The sequence below is a fragment of the Opisthocomus hoazin genome, chromosome 20 (assembly GCF_030867145.1).
Source record: "Opisthocomus hoazin isolate bOpiHoa1 chromosome 20, bOpiHoa1.hap1, whole genome shotgun sequence".
Taxonomy (NCBI): Eukaryota; Metazoa; Chordata; class Aves; order Opisthocomiformes; family Opisthocomidae; genus Opisthocomus; species Opisthocomus hoazin.
The window spans coordinates 14,254,417-14,273,257 of NC_134433.1; the positions used below are offsets into that span (position 1 = coordinate 14,254,417).

Genomic DNA, 18,841 nt, shown 5'->3' on the forward strand with positions numbered 1-18,841 from the left:
TTCTTTGTAGGTTAAATGCTTTCTCCATAAAATTTTTTAACAGGTAAATTAACATATAGAATTCTGTGCAGCCCTTTAGCTGAAAATATCTAAAATATACTGAAATTGTGTTTTGCATTTCCATATCTCAGTTGTAATTTTGACTACAAAGCAAGGAGAAGCTTTATATTTACGTGATGGAAAGAACTCATTTTAAAAAAGAAAATGGTGCTTTAATTTTGTTGTCTAACCATTGATTTTTCTGTAGAAATAAATAGTTCATTGTGGATTGATATTTGTATACCTTGCTGCTAAATATAGCCATATTTTTGTTAATTTTTAATAAATCTGGTTCAGCCTGGTGTGTTGTTAAAAAGGCATGCTGCAGGCCTCTGTATCAGAATTTGCAGGTTATTTTGGGGTTCAAAACCAAGCCCTAGCTTTGAGGCTAGTCTTCTAAGCTTCATGCCATAAGCCAACTGATATAGTCCATGGTCATCACAGTATAAATCCACTTTATGTACTTCTATATCACTTGAATCCTGAATGAGTTTCTTCTTGTGAAGCAGTGTTACCACAGGTAACATTTTTTGTGATTTATCAAACACTTAAAATCTAATATAATGAATGCTGTTTAATGTTGTTGTTGTCATTGAAGAAAAACTTGTATTGCTAATTTTAATTGAAAAATGTGCCTGAGAATTCTTTTGAATTGTAGCAGAAGCTGCCTCAAAATATTTTTCCAAGTCATAAAAAATAAATTTGTTCATGGCATTTATTTTTTGTTGGTATTTCTCAGTTAATATTCCATAGTGAAAGATGTCGAACTAATTAAGCATTAAAAAAACGAGCAGTTAGCAGGTATAATGTTGTTAGACTTCAGTTAATGTGAATGTGACCACGACCTCCCAGATAGATCAAAGACTAATCTGTCTGACAGCTACAAGATGGCAGAGCTTGCCACGGGCCTTCTGCTGCTGCTTGCTGAAGCTATTTGTCTGTAAAGCATGCCTGATAGCAAAGAGTATATTTTTAAGGATGAACAGGTAGAAGTAAAAGGCTGTCTTTTGACATTTTAACTAATCCCTTCTAGCCTGTGGTTTACTGCACATTTAGGATATTTGCTAGCAGGAGGGACTGGCTTTTTCACATATGTAACATGTCATTTTGAATTGGGCGTTGATTTGATGCTTGATAATGTAAGAGTTATACAATGAAATAGATTCTGATTGCATTAAAATGACATGCCCTGGCCTTTTACCTTTAGTAGACTTATAATGAAAACTGAACTCTCAGCAATGTAAGTTGTCATCTCATGCTGAGACATGATCATTTAAGTGAGAAAACAGAATGTTTATTTTGTTAACCCTTTTTAAATTAAGATAGAAAAGATAGGTTTTAAAGATACATTACACATTTAGACCAAGAGAATATGGATTTCTATGTGATTTGAGAAATGCAATGTCTTTGAGTATGCAATACAAGCAGTGTAGATTTGCGTAATGCTAACGTGTGTTAGAAGAATGTGAAAGTAATGTGTTTTATTCACCGAGTAATGCATTACAGTGCAGATGATCTGACTGGTTTGCGTTCTCCTGTTACTTCAGTGGTTTTATGCACATAGTTAAAAATGTCGTCATTTTTACCAGTGTAAGACACACGACTGGTTACTCTAACGCTGTTTTGAACAGCAGTCCACTAGCAAAGGAAGAAGTTGTGCTAAAGATAGATTTGTTACAACTGGCCAACATCTTACTGATAACAGAAATTCTTCAAAAGAGGAAATTGTTAGAAAACTTACCCAGGACTAGAAGACGAATGCAAAGTACGTACAGGAGTATATTGCCCTTCGTTATGTTTTAAAGACTTCAGTGAAATTTTCCAACATCATACCTTGTCTCAAATGGTAAGGAGTACCCTTTTGTTTCTCCAGGTAGTATTTCCATTTGTAGAAATGCACAGATATGCTTAAGTTCCTTTTTCAGGAATGGTTTTAAAGTTCATAAAATGCTCAGAAGAAATAATTTTCCATTTTGAAAATTACAAAGGAAACCTCACATGTCAGTCAATAAATTCTGAGTGACTGGAAGAAATACTAAATCTGTGAAATCAAACTGAATTTACTTTCTGGCTGTAAAGATTGAATTTATAAATTTGACAGGCAATTTAAAGGGCATAAGTACATAAAATAAAATTTCTTATCCAAATGCAACTTGAAAGTTACCTGTCAGAAGAGGTTAGAATTCTGCTGTTTTCTCTCCTGAAGCGTGTCCTTTCACTTGTCAGTTTAGAAAGGTTAATACTGTACAAAAGAGCAATGGAAAGACCATTTTTGGTGTAGTTTTATGTTTGTTTATTTAAAAAGTCAGTCCCCCCAATATATCCATTTTTATGTATATAAATGTTTATAATAATTTTTTTAAAATATGTTGGAACTGTGTATAATGTCCAAATACAATTTCTTGCTCAAATTCAGCTCAGGCATTGTATGTGTAGTTATCCATATGATTAGAAAGGGGAGAGAGGGGTTTTCTTTTACAGTTGATATCAGATCTGTTTTTAAAGCAGCTAGGGGAGACCTTTTTTGAAAAAAGAGGAGCATGCTCTTTTCTGCCTAATCCTAGCCCATGGGCCTGCAAACCTCACTTTCTGCTTTTGCTTCACATTTAACCAGTGAAAAGTTTGTATCCAAACCGCAGAAGGTGGTGCCAAGCTAGGAATGAGAGTTGGTGTCGCTGACTGCTGGTACTTCGGCAAGGCCACTCTGTCTCCAAAGTACTTTCTTAGCTTCTGTAGAAGAAGGGGTTATATTTGCTTAACCCTCACTTGAGAAAAGTAGGGTCTGGTCCCAACAATAGTTTAGGAGTCAGTGTTTGTGATAAAGGAAAGGATAAAGATCTCCATTGTATCATTTACTTCCAGATGAGCAAATAAAACTGCGCTCTCGTTAGTCCATTTACATGTATCTGGGTTTTTTGTCTGTGTGAACAGCTTATCTTTCTTTTGCTAGCACAGAGATTTGGATGAGTGTGTGGTGGTTGTGTTATTTCATGTAAGTTATTGGAATAGATCACATGTTAAGGATAACTTTGGAAGGGTAAAAACCATGTGTTAGTATGCAAAATACAAAGTTGAAACACTGAAGCACACTTTACACATGCACCTATTTAATCAACGTTTGCTTGTTTTCCATTTTTAGTATATTTCCTTTTCAATGCCATTATTAAAAACAATCTTTTATGATTTCTTTCTTAGGTTGAATTAAAGAGGAAGTACAATGACCAGCACAAAAATACAAGAGGCCTTTTACCAGGGAGTCAGTGGTATGAAATTCAAGCTTATAGGGCTCTGAACCAAGCCCTGGGAAGGTGAGATAAACTGAACATCATTAAAAATATGTGTATTTGTAGAACTTTTTTTGCAACATCTTTAAGGATTAATTCCTCACTTTCAACACAAAGGGGATAAATGAGGCCAAAAACCTTATATTGCAGAAATCAGGTTTTCAGCTGTTCTGTACTGGCAACTGTCTAATTTTCAGTCTGTTGTGCATTTGAGCATTGTGATAATTCAGAGGGGTTGTTTTACGTTCAGAATCCACTTTAGTTTGGTTGCAGGTTTTATTGCTTGTAGTCGAGATATACAGAATGAACAGCATTTGCAGAGACAAACAGTTCTTGAGCTTATAAACCGAATGAAAATTCATAGGTCTTTTCAGACACGCTAATTGTTCACACTTGATGGGCCCAGAGCAGTTGTTTGATGTTTAGCCTTACAAATATTTCTGAAAGGGAGAAATAGCTGGATTTTTTTCTCAGACCTTTCCAAAAGGTCAATTCAATTATCATGCTCGCTGATCTCTTTCCAGGTTTAGAAGTGCTATAGCTTACTTTTTCAAATGAAAAAATTTCCCCCAAATTTTATTAACAGGATAGAATTAATTCATCCTTCTCGAACAAAATTTATCATATACATACATAGATACAGCTATCTGTCATCCATATCTATCATAGATGCCATATATCTGTCACAGATATGTAGAGGTACAGAAACAGATTTATAGAAAGGAAGAGAAACATCAGCTGGAAGACTCTTGTTATTTGAATTAGACCTAATACAAATGTGATGACATAAATAAAAGTTTAGAAAGAAAATTTACGTTAGTAAAATCTCATTATAAATTCTTGTTGTTACAGGTCCAATTTCTTAGATTCCTCTTTGGAGAGTAAGAGCGTTAATTAAAATTTGTTAAGAAAAATCTAAGAAAGTTGTGGAATGCTCATAGTAAGAAATGAATTTGAAGCTTTGTCACTGTGAAATAAGTTTTAACTTAAGTCTAGTTTTAGTGAAAATTGCTAATTGTATGATTTATCATTTGAATGAAATTATGCTAGTCTAAACATGAATGGAGAAAATAGACTTCCATTCTGACATAAATGTGTAAGTTGTGTGTAATACCTTTAGACTAAGTTCTTACTAAACTGAGATTTGCTGAAGGATGACAGCGTATAATGACTGTTTTTATGAAACCAGAACAGTCTACTAAGTTGATACTAAGATATATAGTAGGTAGGCAAGCTTCTTACTGCAAAGATGCCTGCAGGGATAGAAGTGAGCAGAAGCATGATAGTCTTCAGTCTGGCACTTTTCTCTTAATTTAGTGCTGTTACATTATATGAAGTAACACAGGTCCGTGAAATGAAATAGCAGCCTTTGGGAATGTAACAGATGGTGCGTGTGGCCAGGTGACAGTCATGCTAAGAATTCCTTGCAGTGCTACTTTTTCTAAAAGTGTAGGCTGTGTCTCCAGCAGGCATAATTCATTTCAATTATGAGTTAAAAGAACATTTATTAAAACAATTTAAAAAGTGAGAAGTTGGAAGAAATTTGTTCCTTAAAGATGTTTTGGTAGCTTTTCTTATCATGGAGAGACTTCAACTATAAATAAATAATATTTCTTTAGAGAGCCAGCCTTGTTGCTCCCATTTTAGGCCCTGACTGATAGACTTGTGGCTTTACGTACCTTTATAAACATCTTCTTGAAAAGTTGTCCTCTTGTACAATGGGGATAATAATCCTAAACTGTTACTGACAGATTCTTTTCCATATTTATATATTTATCTTATCTCTGGTTTTTAACAGTTTTTTTTCTGGTAGGCACTATAGAAATCCAAATGATGCTAAAAGTAATAACAACGCATATAAAGTGACTATTGGATTATTTCGGTAGGCCTTGAACAACTGAATTATGAACTCAATGACATCGCTTACAGCTTTTATCTGCAGCATTATTCATTTTGTTACTAAAGAGAGTTAGGAATAGCATGCCATTTAGAAAGCAAAAAGTGCATAGTTATTTGAAAAACTGCTTGCAGTTGCATCAGTCAATTTTCTTTTCTTTTACACCTTTACCTGTTCTCCTTTCAGTATTTACACTATCCAGTTAGGAGCAGAAAAAAAGTGACATGTGGTTTTATTAGCTGCTGAATATTTGTGTGTGGGTTTTTTAATTACCTGGTTTCGTATAGTAAATTCTAGAACTGAAGAAAAATTAAGCTTCCGTGACATCCATAACAATTTTTGCTGCAAGACAGTAGGAAAGCACATCCTATATATTTTTGCATATTTTAGCTGACTCCTGGAAATCCCTGTTGTCTGATCCCCACAATTTTTTTACTGTATGCACTCTAATTATATATACACTCTTTTTTGCTGCTCACTTATAGGTGTATAAGACATAGGAATGACTGGGGTGCTCTAATTTTAGTTGATGACCGCTTCCAGAACAACCCTAATAAGTACATAACTGGTAAGCTGTAAAAATCTTTCTGGGCAAGTTCCTAATATTAACAAATAGTGAAAAATGAAGATTACAGAAATATGGTTATACAAATACAGGTGAGTAGGAAAAGTCATGATGAAATACATCCATTGAACTCAAATTGTGCAGATGCAACTGAAAACTCTAAAACTGTACCCTGGTGTATTGCTAGTTCATTAAACACACTGAAATACATTGATACTAATGTTTAGTCAATTTAATTTCTTTCCCCTTTTGGATGTGCAGATCATGATCTAGAAATTTCAGTATGCAGAATTTGAGAAGTCTTTCCTAAAATATGACCTATAAAAACTTAAGGACACTTAATCTTTGCATGCTAAATATGTGTAATATATGTAGACATATGTATGTGTGTGTATATATATGTGTATATATGTATTAAAAAAATTAGTTATTAGATTTTTATTTGGTCTTTGGGTAAGTCGCTAGTGGATGTGTACTTTCTGCCTATGGGGAGCTTTAGTGATTAGGGCTAGCAGTCTGAATTTAACATTCTGGCTTTTTAGGTAAGAACAGGTAGAGGTTGTGCCATTCCTATTATGGAACCACTGAATGCTCAATATGCAAAACATATTTTCTGTTTGTAGTTTTATACTGGCTAGAAATAGAAGCAGATAAAATAAAACAGGTCATGCACACGGTCTTAATAAATAAATTTTTTTTAAAGATGAAGAAAGAAATTGCTTAGGAATGCATTATGTATCGGTGTTCCTGGCTTGTTGAGAAGAGGTGGGCAAAAAGATGTTGTAAACAGATCATGTTGCAATCTAGTCAGCAGGTGGAGCTCAGCTGCTGTGGTACAAGTCAAACTGTTTTCTGATATGTCTGTTCGTATTATAAAAGTACATTTAAATTATCTAAGTAAACACAAGTAATACATGCAGTAATATGAATAATCTATATGTTGGAGCCTTGGTAAGGTTAGTACTTTTTCTAGAATCAAATTCACTGTTGTTTTGGGGTTTTTAAATCAATATTACAAGAATATTTAAATGGGTTTAAAAACACTTCAAAAAAATCAAGAAAGTTAGTTTTTACTTCACTTTTGTGTGTTCCAACATAATCTGAAAGCTGTCGTGCTCAAGACATCTGGTATTTGAGAAGTTTAAAAATGATTGCTCTGTAAGAGCATATTGCATTGCATTTTAGCTATTGGGCAGTTGCAGTTCTTTCTGAATATCTGAATTCTTGTTACTTAATCTGAAATAAACATGTAAGAAATTCATTATATTCTAATTTTGGCAGACCCAGTTAGTATGATAATAAATAGCTGTACTCTGTAAGTTACTTTTTAATAATTCCTGATAACAAGCAAAACCAACACCCATGCACAAAAGAAGTATAGTGATGTTGTTGCAATGCAGCAGTTTGAACTTCAAAAAGTATTACCGAAAAAGGTAAACATCTTTTAATAAGAAAGAATTATATTATTAGTATTATTCATTGAAAGACTAGCATTGATTAAATCAAGTTTCCAGCCCTGGAAAGGAAGACGTACATTATCTTATTTTTGAGCAACTTCTTGAAATCTTTATGAATATGTATATACTATACATATGTAGAAGTCTCTGCAATATTAGGGTACTGTTTCCTGATATGTAATACCTGGTATCGATGATGTAGTTTTGTGGTAATACAGTTTTTTCCTTTTTTTTTTTCCGTGTTAGGATTATCTAAATGGATTCGTCAACAAGTCCAGCACCATGAAAATTTTGGTGGTGCACTTGAATCCTTGCATGCATTTGCTAGAAGAAACCAGAAAGGCATTGATTGTTTGTCAGAGTGCAGCAGTGAATTTCTCCATGTACCTTCAAATTCAAAAGACCTGTCACAAGCCTCTCAACAGGAGGCAACTATTCATCTGTCACCAGAGGTGCCTGCTAAAAGTGAGGAGCAGCAAAATTTGGTTTCAGAAATTAGTTTTACTACAACCTCAGTTAATCCTACAGCATCAAATCAGCCAAGTAACATCATGGTGACAATGAAACAAAGTATGTTAATTTCCTGTAGAAGAAACTTCATCACCAGTTTTAAATGTGAAGTTGCATGTTTTTTGTAAGATACTTTTTTTTTTTTTTCAATTACAGAAGTGCTAAGATGCAAAATTATAATTATTCGGAAATGTGTATGAGCTGTGCTTAACAGACAAATTAATTGTCATTCCGTCTGGTTGTCTTAAAATGATTGATAATGTTTGTTAAGTTTATAGTACAATCAAAAATATTTTCACTTAGATTTCTTTTTCCATTGAAAACTATTAAGATAATTTAAATTATATTTGTAACACATCAAGGTAAACATTATTGCAAGATGAATTCAAGCTGCATTTGTTGTTTAGACATTGCTGTGAGACACTTTTCGTATAATCTCTTCTGGTACCAGCTTAGCCAGTCAATATCTGTCCATTCCTAAATTTTAGGAAAGCTTATGACTTCATTTCAGTCAAGAAAGATGTAAATAACATAAGAGCACAATAATAACATACAAATTTTAAATCCGGTCATACTTTAACTTTACATGTACCAGTTAATCTATTGATTTAATTAAGACAATTCATGTGTAAAGATAGTTGTAACATCTGGGCTTTTGTTTGTATTGGATCTTAATGAGTATTATAAAATAACTGTAAACCTAATAAAACAGTGGTAATTTTGATATGCTAAACATACTGTAAATCAGCAGGGGGAAGGCATATACTATTAATTAACGTTTTGTGATTTTTCACAGGTGGCCAGAAAGTTGATGTAGAGAGTCGTTCTCACCGTGGAACACAAAGAAGAAAACATATGGACTCCACACCCAAAATACCAGTGACTGAAACAGAGAGAGAAAAAAAGAATGGTTGGACTAATGCTGATATTATGAAACCGCTGACTTCAACACCTTTGCCTGTAGCCAAGAACTGCATGTCCACAGCTAGCAGCAAACAAAAGAATGTGAATAGAGCTAGTGAACTTATTGATAGTGTGAATCAATGCCCGTCATCATTAATTTCAGAGCATAAACTAAGTGTACCAGAATCATGTTTCGAAACAACTAATTTTTCGGTCAAAAATACTGAGGCTCCAGTTGCTGAAGAGCATCCTGATGAGCTACAGCTTCAAGTTGAGCCCTGCAGTGAGTTTCCTTCAGCAGGAGGGAAATCTGAACTTTCAGTGTTAAACATATCTTCAGAAGCTGAAGATGAGGATGAGAGTATCTACTTCACACCAGAACTCTATGATGATGTAGAATCAGAAGAACAGAAAATCAGACCACTGGTTCCAACCTGTAATACAAATGAGAATCAGACTGATTGTGGAAACTCCACAGTTGCGCGTGATCTTTTTGCAGTCAGCACCTCAGAAACACTAGATGTGACTAAAAAAAAGATTGATGATGATGATGGCAGAAGCACAAGTTCACATGGGATAATGCAAAATGAGGAGAGTAAGAATAGTGCAGTTAATAATGTAGAGATGACTAGTGAAATAGAAGCAGAGCAGGTAGCATCTCAAGAGGTGGACACCAAAATACGGAAAATCAGTCTTTCCAGATCACGAAATAAAGGTGTGTTATCTTTTGTATTGAACAATGCTAGCACATAGTGACAGCTTCTATAGGAAATGTAGCGAGCAGCCTTTACAACAAAGCCTTGCTATAGAGCAGCGATGTCTTTCTAGTTCTCGGTTAATATATGCTTACTATCAGGCTGGATTTTTCACTATACTTGTTTGTTTTTCACTGTGAAGGTTAAGTAACATGCAGTTTTCTGTAGATATAATGATTCTTCATCCTAACGGTGTGGCAAAAGGACATCATGTGTCGAAATTCTAAATAGAAGCCCAAGTAGCACTTGACTTCTAATTATAGGCTGAGGAGGTTTTACAGATTTAATTAACCTGCCATTAAATACAATCAAACAATTGAATTTTTCTCAGAAAGCAAAACACCCATATAATCGAGTTAGGATTTTCTGGTTTTGTTAGGGCTTTTTTTTCTTTTAATTAAATATGTAGAACAGCATCTTTGCAAATCAAGTAATATAATTGAGCCTAGATACTGAAACAGATGTATGCTTTGGTACTTTATTTGCCTCAAATTTCTTTTGTCAATATGTCTATCAGAAGCTCTGTAGTAGTGGTAGTATAATAGTATTTGAACATTTTGCTGTTTGGTGATGATGGCAGGCTCCTTCAGAAGTCTTTATTTGTTTTATATGAAAGTTGAAGTTTCTTTCAATTTTTCTTTTGTGAGAGGATCTTGTTTCTTTTGGTCAGATTATGTATTCATATCAAAATGTGTACTCATTTGTATGCTCTACAAACACATTTTTGACGCAATATATAATAATGTAAATTTGTACATAAAGGTCTTTAAATCTTCCTCAGTTTACTTTTTTGAAGTATTTTAAACATTTCTTTCATTTATTGTGATCAAAACAGCCAGGGTTTTGCTGTAATAAAACATACTCTGATTTTTCAAGAAAAGATTGTCCATTTCCATCATACATTAATATGAAGATGCAGGATTTTTACAATCGTAAGATTCATTCATAGGCATTGATATATTTTGACTGAGAGCAAAGATGAAACTATTAACTGGTCATTTTCCATAGAAGTTCATATCAGTAACGTTCTGACGTCCACCTCTACAGAGCTGTGAATGTATTCATATCAATAGGATTTAAATGGTATCCTTTCTTTACACAATAAATGCATCTATAAAATTAGATACTGTGTTTGCAAGAATGGCAAGAATACTGTTGAATTTCTTTAACAGGCATTATATTGCAGTACTTAGTATAAGGCATTTGGTTAAACTTCTTGTATTGATGCCACGTAAGGATCATATTTTCTTGGTTTAGGTTTCCTGTTACTCGCTTAATCATTGGATGCTGATGCTTTTGAACTAGTTGATAGGGCAGAAGCAAGCTCTAATATTGACAGCAATTTAAACATATGACACATCTAAAGATAATGTTTAATTTGGATTTAAGTAATTGATTGAATATCAGGACTTAGTAGGGTAGGCACGGTTCTGTTTGTAGCTGGCTTCTGGACTAGAACTGTCCCATATCCGACAGCAAATGCTGGAGTAGCCTGTGGCAGGTGGCTGTGCAGCTGCGCTCCTGAGAGTTGGTCAGCTTGATCCTCATGAGTCTCTGATAGCTCGGTTTTCTCCAAACCAGTCTTCTCTACCAAACCAATTTTTAATGTTTATATGTATCTAAATAGATGATAGAAGTCACTTAGGCTTAGTGGCTTGTCTGCTCATCTCATAGACCACTATCCCGTATTTGTCTTTCAGAAGATTTGTCCATCTTTAAATCCCTAACATGGACAAAAAGAAAATCCATCTTCCTTTCCTTATCTGGAGCAGATTGTTCCTTTCTTGATCTTGTGTTGCATTTTACTTTGGTTAGAAATCCTTTAAGACATGGCCGCCTTCATGTCAAATATTTTGCATTAATTTACAATGTCTACATTTTGTATAAAATAACTCCTAAATCAATGGTTTTTAAAATAGGTATTGAAATATCAGCGTTTGGCCTACTAGGTGCTAGATTTTTCTTGAAAAGTGTCTATCCACAAATCATTAAACTGAAATCCTGACCATAGCTGTGTTGCTTGGGACAACTGAAGGATGATAATCCTTTGCATTACTGCTGTTTTTTGTGGGGTGGGCGGTGGGCAGTTTCTTTAGGTGTAAAAGCTGTGTAAATTCAATCTTAATTTCTCTTTATATCTAACTATGGTATTTAATATGTTAGTGGTAAGAATATTCTTTATTTCTATAGGTAATATATTTATGGTGATTCCGAATATTAAATTAAATACGCTGCTGCCCAGCCTGTAAACAGAAGGGAAGTCAATGTATGAACACTTCTAGAATTATTTGTTTGGACTTCCCAAATCTAGAAATGTTAATTCCTCTCATACTGTGATAGAATAGCTAGGTATGATTTCTTCTGTCTAAAATAATCATAAAATCTTGAATTTATTAAAGGATTGAAAGTTCAGAGACAGTGCAGACAAAGGAAAGCTACGGTTAGGCGAAGTGCCTACACCTGTGAAAGAAAGGTACCGTGCAGATAGAATAAAGTACTTGCTTTAAGGGGCTACTGTTGAATGTTAAGGTGCAAGGGAAATAAGAACGATTTATTATATAATCTTTTAAGTGAAATAAAGCAGATGAAATAGTTTATTAATGGTCTGTAAGGTTTGCTCTAGCTCTTTACAATTTACACGCCCTGTAGATACCTTTGTTTCTCATGGGAAATGAAAAGGCTGAGTGTTTTCAAGTCCCGTTAACGCAGGTAGAAGCTGCAGATATGGACTGCCTACAGAGCCCAGCTCATAACTCATTACAAATGTGATTTCTGTTTCAATCTGAGCAGTACTTCCTATTTCTGGTTAGTACGTAATTTTTAGGGCAGCATTTGCTAAGTGTAAGAACATAATTGCACTGAAACTCAACAAGAGTTGGGCACCTATCTTCCTAGGCTCCTTTGCAAATTTCCAAACTAAATCTTTGATGGCATGGACTGTTGTAGAGTATAAAATACCTCATAAAGTATTTCTGTTTGAGTCAGGTTAAGCATTTTTAGCATGTTATATTTTAATTATTAGCTAATGTAAATGATAAACATTGATTCAAATAGATTCGAGTATTTCAAGTAGTATATTTCCCTGAAACAAGTTTGATATATTTCTTTGTGTTTGTATATAAATACTTCAATCTGCATAGTTGCATGGTTACTATATGCAAACTAGTATTTAACTGAATTTGTATATAGTCTTGTAAAAAGGAAACACACCACCAGCGTTGCAAGAAAGGACTTTATTGTATTGTCTGCGGAGCTGAAATACTGCCAAAAGCAGAGGGTAAGATCTATGTCACCGGTCATTTGTTTCAGATTGGCAAGGATAGGATTTTTAATCCATATTTTTACTTGCGCTATTTTGGATACAGGAGGGATATTTTAGAATAATTGGTTAATTTCTGCATTGGGTATGGTAACTAGATAAAGGAGTTGTTAGAAATGCATTGGAGACCTGCAGAAAATCTTTTGGGGGGCAGAAAGAGGGAGTTGTCACAATAGCACAACTATTTTTACTTGGCATTTAAGTGAAAATAGGTTACTGTTAATGTAATCTCTTTCTGGCATATTTCTGTTGCTTGATTCAGTGGCCCCGATACACTGACCCACCTTGAAGTACAATGGGAGTCTGACTGGTGTTTAAGAGTTAACTGAAGGCAACTAGTCCTGACATTACGGGAGGCTGAAATAAATTATTTATAACAGTGGTCCATTCAATGGGATATGTTCCTTCTAAGGATTAGGTGTTAATTTGCTACCGGTTGCTGTGGGAAGTTTGGTAATATCTTGGCACAGTAACTCTGTGAATCTAATACGTTTTAATGAAACTATCAAAAGCTTGGCTGAAAAACTGTATGATTACACTGGTATTCTTCAATATGTAACCTACCTTGTATAAGTTTAGTTTGCTTTTTGGTCCCTGGTTTACCCATTGTACAAAATGTGGATTAGACGCTTTTGGAAATTGTCTCTAGATTTTTGTGAGGCACTTTAATTTGGGAAGGTCTAAAAGGTGATAATGGTAATAACAACTCTACTACTTTTTAAAATGCACTGTATCTTCAGGCTACTGGGCCTTGTGCGGTAATGACCTAATTACAGCATGTTCTCATCAGTTACATGCAGAAACAATTAGATATAGATGTTTAATACACTTAAGCAGTGTATAAAACATTGTCCTCCAGGAGAATTTAGTGAGGATTTAACTGGTCCCAGGTTTTACAAATCTGAAGGTAAGAAGACATTTGCTTTTGTGTGCTTTGCAAGTATGTCTCGGGACCTTGTAAGAAAACCAGAATGCTGCGGTTTTAGGAGGAGTTCGAAATGATATGGAGGTTAAGATGGAGAGGTGTGCGTTAGACGCAGAGCAGAGACCTGTTGCTTGTGCAGAGTCTTGTTTGTGTCAGTTCCTATGTTATGGGACCTTTAAACATCCCCTCCCCTTCTCTAAGGTCCCTTCCACTGCCCCGAAAGCTCATTAAGTGATGAAACAAGCATGGTATCAAAGAAGTGACACTAGCAAAAAAAAAAACAAACAAACCAACAAAAACCAAAAAAAACCCCCCAAAAAACCCCCAAACCAAACCAAAAAAGCCCACAACAAAACAACCCTCCACCCCAGAAAAACCCCTACAACCCTCTGAAAGTCATCCTATTCAGTCATAAAGGTAAGGGAGGCCAGGCTTAGGCAGGAACTGTGTGTTAGTGGCTCACGATTCCGTTGTGTGATGTGGCTGAACTGGATGTTGGGTCCTGAAGCTAGACCAGACAGTGTCTGGATCAGACGAAATCAAGAAAGGGCAAGTCTCCTCTTTCACAAGCCAGCCTGAGCCTGAGGGAGAGCAGGAGATATGCCTGTTGCTTCTGGACCTGCTAAGGCCCTGTGCCAGCTAGCAAAGGCCATGTTGCCTTATGGGTAAAGAAGGGGAGGCCCAGGTGATGGAGGCCCCTTGTTGCCTCTCTGTTTTCGCAGAGCAACCATAATGTATCTCCTTTAAGACTTGTGTAATCTCATCAGTAGACTCCCATTCATTTCCTTAATACTAATTTATCAGCATCATCATGTCTTTACAGTTTGGTGTAGAATCTGTGAAGTAGAATCACTATGTATTAAATGAAAGCATTCTGAATCACTGAGGTACTCCAATGCCTACAGTTACCAAGGTGTCTGGTGTCAGTGAGAAGTTTTATGCTGTTTAAACTGAATCTCAGATGACAGTTGATTGATGAAAGTTAAAAAATCTGCCACAGTTTGAAGAAAATGAAAAATAAATTACTTTATTCAATGTGGATTCGAACTCATTGGTCAATTTGGGAGTAATGACAAGGGGCAAATTATCTGTTGAAAAGTAGATTTTGGACACGTTAAAAAATTTCAATAAGGCCTTCTTCCAAGGTCCATTTACATCAATAGAAGTCTTTTCACTGACTGCAGTGGGTATTGGATCAGGGCCTAAATTACCATCTTGTAAATGTGGAAAGTTTGCCCTATGTTCGAACAGTACTGTATTCAAAACCATGTATATATAAGTCTTACACCCCCCTTTTTAAATTATAGGAATTTTGAGAAAAGCTTGCTACAGTAATATTGAACTGAAAATAATCTGGAAACTCTTCCGAAATGCTAATATAAGAAGTAAAGAATCCATTAATAATTGTATGTGTGAACTAGATGCCATTTCAGAAGATGGTAATATGATGTTGATCATCTCAGATGCTGCAAATCTTAGTCATCTTAAAGAAACTTTGAAGGTTTATCAGATGCCGGTCAAAAGTGAAGGTAAATCTTACTGATAAATACTGCCTAACTTTTGTCAAGTCCTTTAGCTTTAAATAAAGCACAATGTTTTCTTTCATTTCCTGCAGATGCTTTTGATTTTGGTAGCATGTTTTTGTCTCTTAATCTGTGTGTGAAATCTCCTATGGAGAGGACCCAGTATAAGTCCTGCCCCACTACTACTTACTCTCAAAAATAGCGCTATGCAGGTTTTGCAGGTATTTAGCGGAAAGCATTTGTAAGCCAAGAGAAACATGTGAGCTTTCAAAAAGACTATAACCTGTCTTTTGTTAAATTGTTATATAAAATGTTCAAAGCTCCACTAAAGCTTTGTTATAATTGTTTCCTTATTAGGAAATTTCCTCCTTGTAAGTGACACCATGTTACATATCATGTATTCTGTTTTCTTCTCTGTTAGCAACTGGCTCAGTGTAGTTGCTGCAAACACTGTTTTCTTTTTTGTGTCAGTAAGGTCTTGGTATTGATTTTTCCCTAGCTGTTGGTCAATAATTTTTACTTCATTTTTTTGGTAATCTTTATCTCATAGTATCTTGCTTCATTACATCTTTGTTCAAGAGATATTTTGTTTAGCAGTGTTTCATTTATTGCCACAGTGCGGTGGGTGAGTCTGCATTGTTCTTTAACTTCCACACTTTTCCATTGCTCCTGCTGAAGGTTCTGTAAGCTTGAAGGAAGTCCGATATCCAACAACTCATTACTGGATATGAATTAAATGCTTTGGCTGTTTGCTTTCTGCTTCATGGACATACATCCTTTTCACAGCTTGCTGAAAGGGACGTTTTGCTTCATAAAGCAAATGAATTTTTTTCTTAAATGAAAATTTAAAATCTTTCAAAGATACTGTTTTTTTTGTGTCCTCTTGCCAAGGATTGCGAATGTTTTTGAAAATCCCAGGAAATATTTGAAAGGTGAAACAAGCAGAAAAATGATACTACCATGCTGAAAGATGTTAGTGACTACCGTAAACTATGTCTTGACCTTAGATTAGAGGAAGACTATCTAAAGCATAGGAGGAGAAGTTTGGCTATTTTGTGGAGTGAGGAAGCTGAAGGCAGTAGAAACTTACTGTCCAAGGCACAGCATTTGGCTAGAAAGCAGATAAACAGCAAAACCATGTGGGTCAGTGGGTTTTTTCAGAGACTGTAAATACAGAAGTTGGAGAATCAGGTATTGATAATGGTATTTGGCCGAGAAAATATATTATATACACCTGTTTTCTCTTAACTGGGCCATTCACAAGACTTACAGCCGTTGCCTTTGATCTTTTGGGAAGTGGATGGTAGGATTTTTCCTTTGAGATGCTATCTTGCTCCCTCAGCCATCAAAATGAGAGAGAGAATTGAATGACACGTAAAAGGAGTGTCACGCACAATTTACTGTTGACTGGAAGCAGGCAAAACTCCACTGAGATCTGTTGAGCTCTGCATGTTTAACCAAACACTGAAGATGCGTAGCAGTTTACCTTCCACTCCCAAATTTCTTGGGTCCTTACATACTGTTCTGATCAAAAAGAAAAAGTAAGAATAATGAGAACAGATTAATATACATTCCTTACAACTAGTCAAAATCCGTGAATTGGAGGCATATACCCTGCAGCCCCAATGGTTAAAGTAGGGCTCTGCAGAAGCAATGCATTTGATAGGAAACGGTTCCAGGTGTCGGACCACGGAACGTGTCATCCTTTAGCAGCATTGAGGTGACAGAAAACAAATGTAAGATACCTACTTTTGTTTTTGTCTGGGCAGTTCTGGTGTTAGGATGGCACAATTAATCATATGCGATTTTTGTCACAAGGACTCTAGAAGTTACAGAGTCTGCAGAGATCAGGAAGCATGCTTTATCATGTTACTTTCTGGCAAAATAGCAACATTACATTTTTGAAATGTGAAGTGCAACTTGTGATCTTTTATCTGTTTTAAAATATCTCTTGATGCCTATGTAAAGCACTTTTTCTTTCTTTTTGAGACCTGAATGCCAGTTTATCTTTAAATGCTATTTGGAATGAGAAGGAATATTCTCTGACAAGTTACTTACAATGCAGGAGCTGTGTCATGCAGTCGATTTCTCCCTGTCCTGTGATAGGAGCTGCGGTTACTCATTTCAATAATAAAGTACAGTCATGGGTAAGTCAAATTAGTTTATTTTGTATATTAAAGCGATTACTGGATTATTTGTACAGTAAATAGTAACATACCATTTCTGTAAAAGGTAGAATGAAAATGTTATTTTATCTAGATTTATTGTATGTGAGTTTGTCTAATTTCTGCCACACAGATTTGAAATTATAGTTAAGGGCTGAGTTTAGGTCACTTAATATATTTGTAATTGTCTATACCTAATTTCATGCAGTGTCTATAGTATTATGTATTATCAAAAGAGATAGGAAAATAGGCAGCAGCTATCCATGTCTTTCATGAAAGGAATAACAGAGCAAAAGGTATTTGCACAAGTGATAGTCAGACTTGATTTTTCATGTAGTTTTGTTATTTGTGGCACTAACAAAAATGTTAATCAGACCCTGGTGGAAGAACACGGACAAGGTCTGAAGGAGTCAACGGGAAGAAATTTTTTTAGAAGTATTGTGTTTCCAACAGTAGAATTCTTTGAAATCTGGACAAGAAAGCTATGTGGATTTTTTCAATACTCTTAGTAATGCCTTAATTTAAGATGACGACCAAGGGTGGAAGCTTCATCCTGAATGAGCTGTGCAGGTAACCTTAGGACACCTATCCCTCACAAATTTTTCTTCATTTATACTGTGGATATAAGTCTAACTGAATTTAAGCAGAGATTTTTGAGACTGAAACTTTGCCAAAAACCAAATGCGATCCTTACATTTTGGCCTGTGTGCATGATTATCCACTGTATAAGCTGTTTGAAATGCACTATATGACAGTGTGATGATGGAGCAAACTTTATGAAGCATTATAGGCCATGAATATTGGTATTTCAAACACTGCTACGAAGATTTCGCGGTATTTTAGCATTCATTTTATATCAAAGATAATGAAATGTTACATTGAGGGAAAGTATGCTGAAAGAATGTGAAATAATGGGTCCCTCTGAGGTATAATGAAACGATTTCTTGTTCTATCTTTTTAACAGTCTTTTTCTGTACGTTTAAATAAGGGGCTCTGTAGCACTGCCAGGCAATCAGCAGCGTTGTGTTCCACTTCTTTGTTGCTTCCCATGACTGGCTGTGCAACCCACACACTGTTGGCCGTTTATCCCTACTGCCGGCTAGGCAGGCAATTGAAGGAGGGGGACTGGCTGTCTTTCATCCCAGGTGCATCCAGTATAAATGTGTGATCAGCTGGTATTAGGTTTAAAGTGTTGTGTTTTTATTAGGGTAAAATAAACAAGTGTTATGTTCTTAGCCTACCTGTAGGTTGAATGACTTCTGTTTCTTGTAGCTAGAAGGACACTGTTAATTGTTGCAGGTTTTCTGAAGAAGTCTCTTCCTTTCCTATTCTTTTCTTACATTCAATTTCTGTCCACTAGAAAGACATCTCAGTAAACTTTTAGGCCTGGAAGAGCAACATAGGCTAAAAAAGACCACATCTGGCTTCGGAGAGTCATTCTGAAAGCTAGTGGCTTTCAGCAGAGAGACATCTAATCTCTTAATGCATGTCTTTGTTTC

At 35.3% G+C, this 18,841-nt stretch overlaps 1 protein-coding gene across 4 annotated transcripts in view; it reads left to right on the forward strand.

The window, feature by feature from the left end:
• Window positions 1-10,642, forward strand: part of BRIP1 (BRCA1 interacting DNA helicase 1) — a 63,979-nt gene extending 53,337 nt beyond the window's left edge. For 3 of the 4 annotated variants that reach the window (XM_075440398.1, XM_075440401.1, XM_075440399.1), the window contains exons 17-20: window positions 3,235-3,347; window positions 5,706-5,788; window positions 7,489-7,812; window positions 8,549-10,642. In XM_075440398.1, coding sequence (XP_075296513.1) covers window positions 3,235-3,347; window positions 5,706-5,788; window positions 7,489-7,812; window positions 8,549-9,408 — 1,380 coding nt within the window. In that variant the 3' untranslated portion in view covers window positions 9,409-10,642. The remainder of the gene's footprint in view (window positions 1-3,234; window positions 3,348-5,705; window positions 5,789-7,488; window positions 7,813-8,548) is intronic. The other variant, XM_075440402.1, reaches the window with a different exon arrangement.
• The last annotated feature ends 8,199 nt before the right edge of the window (window positions 10,643-18,841 follow it).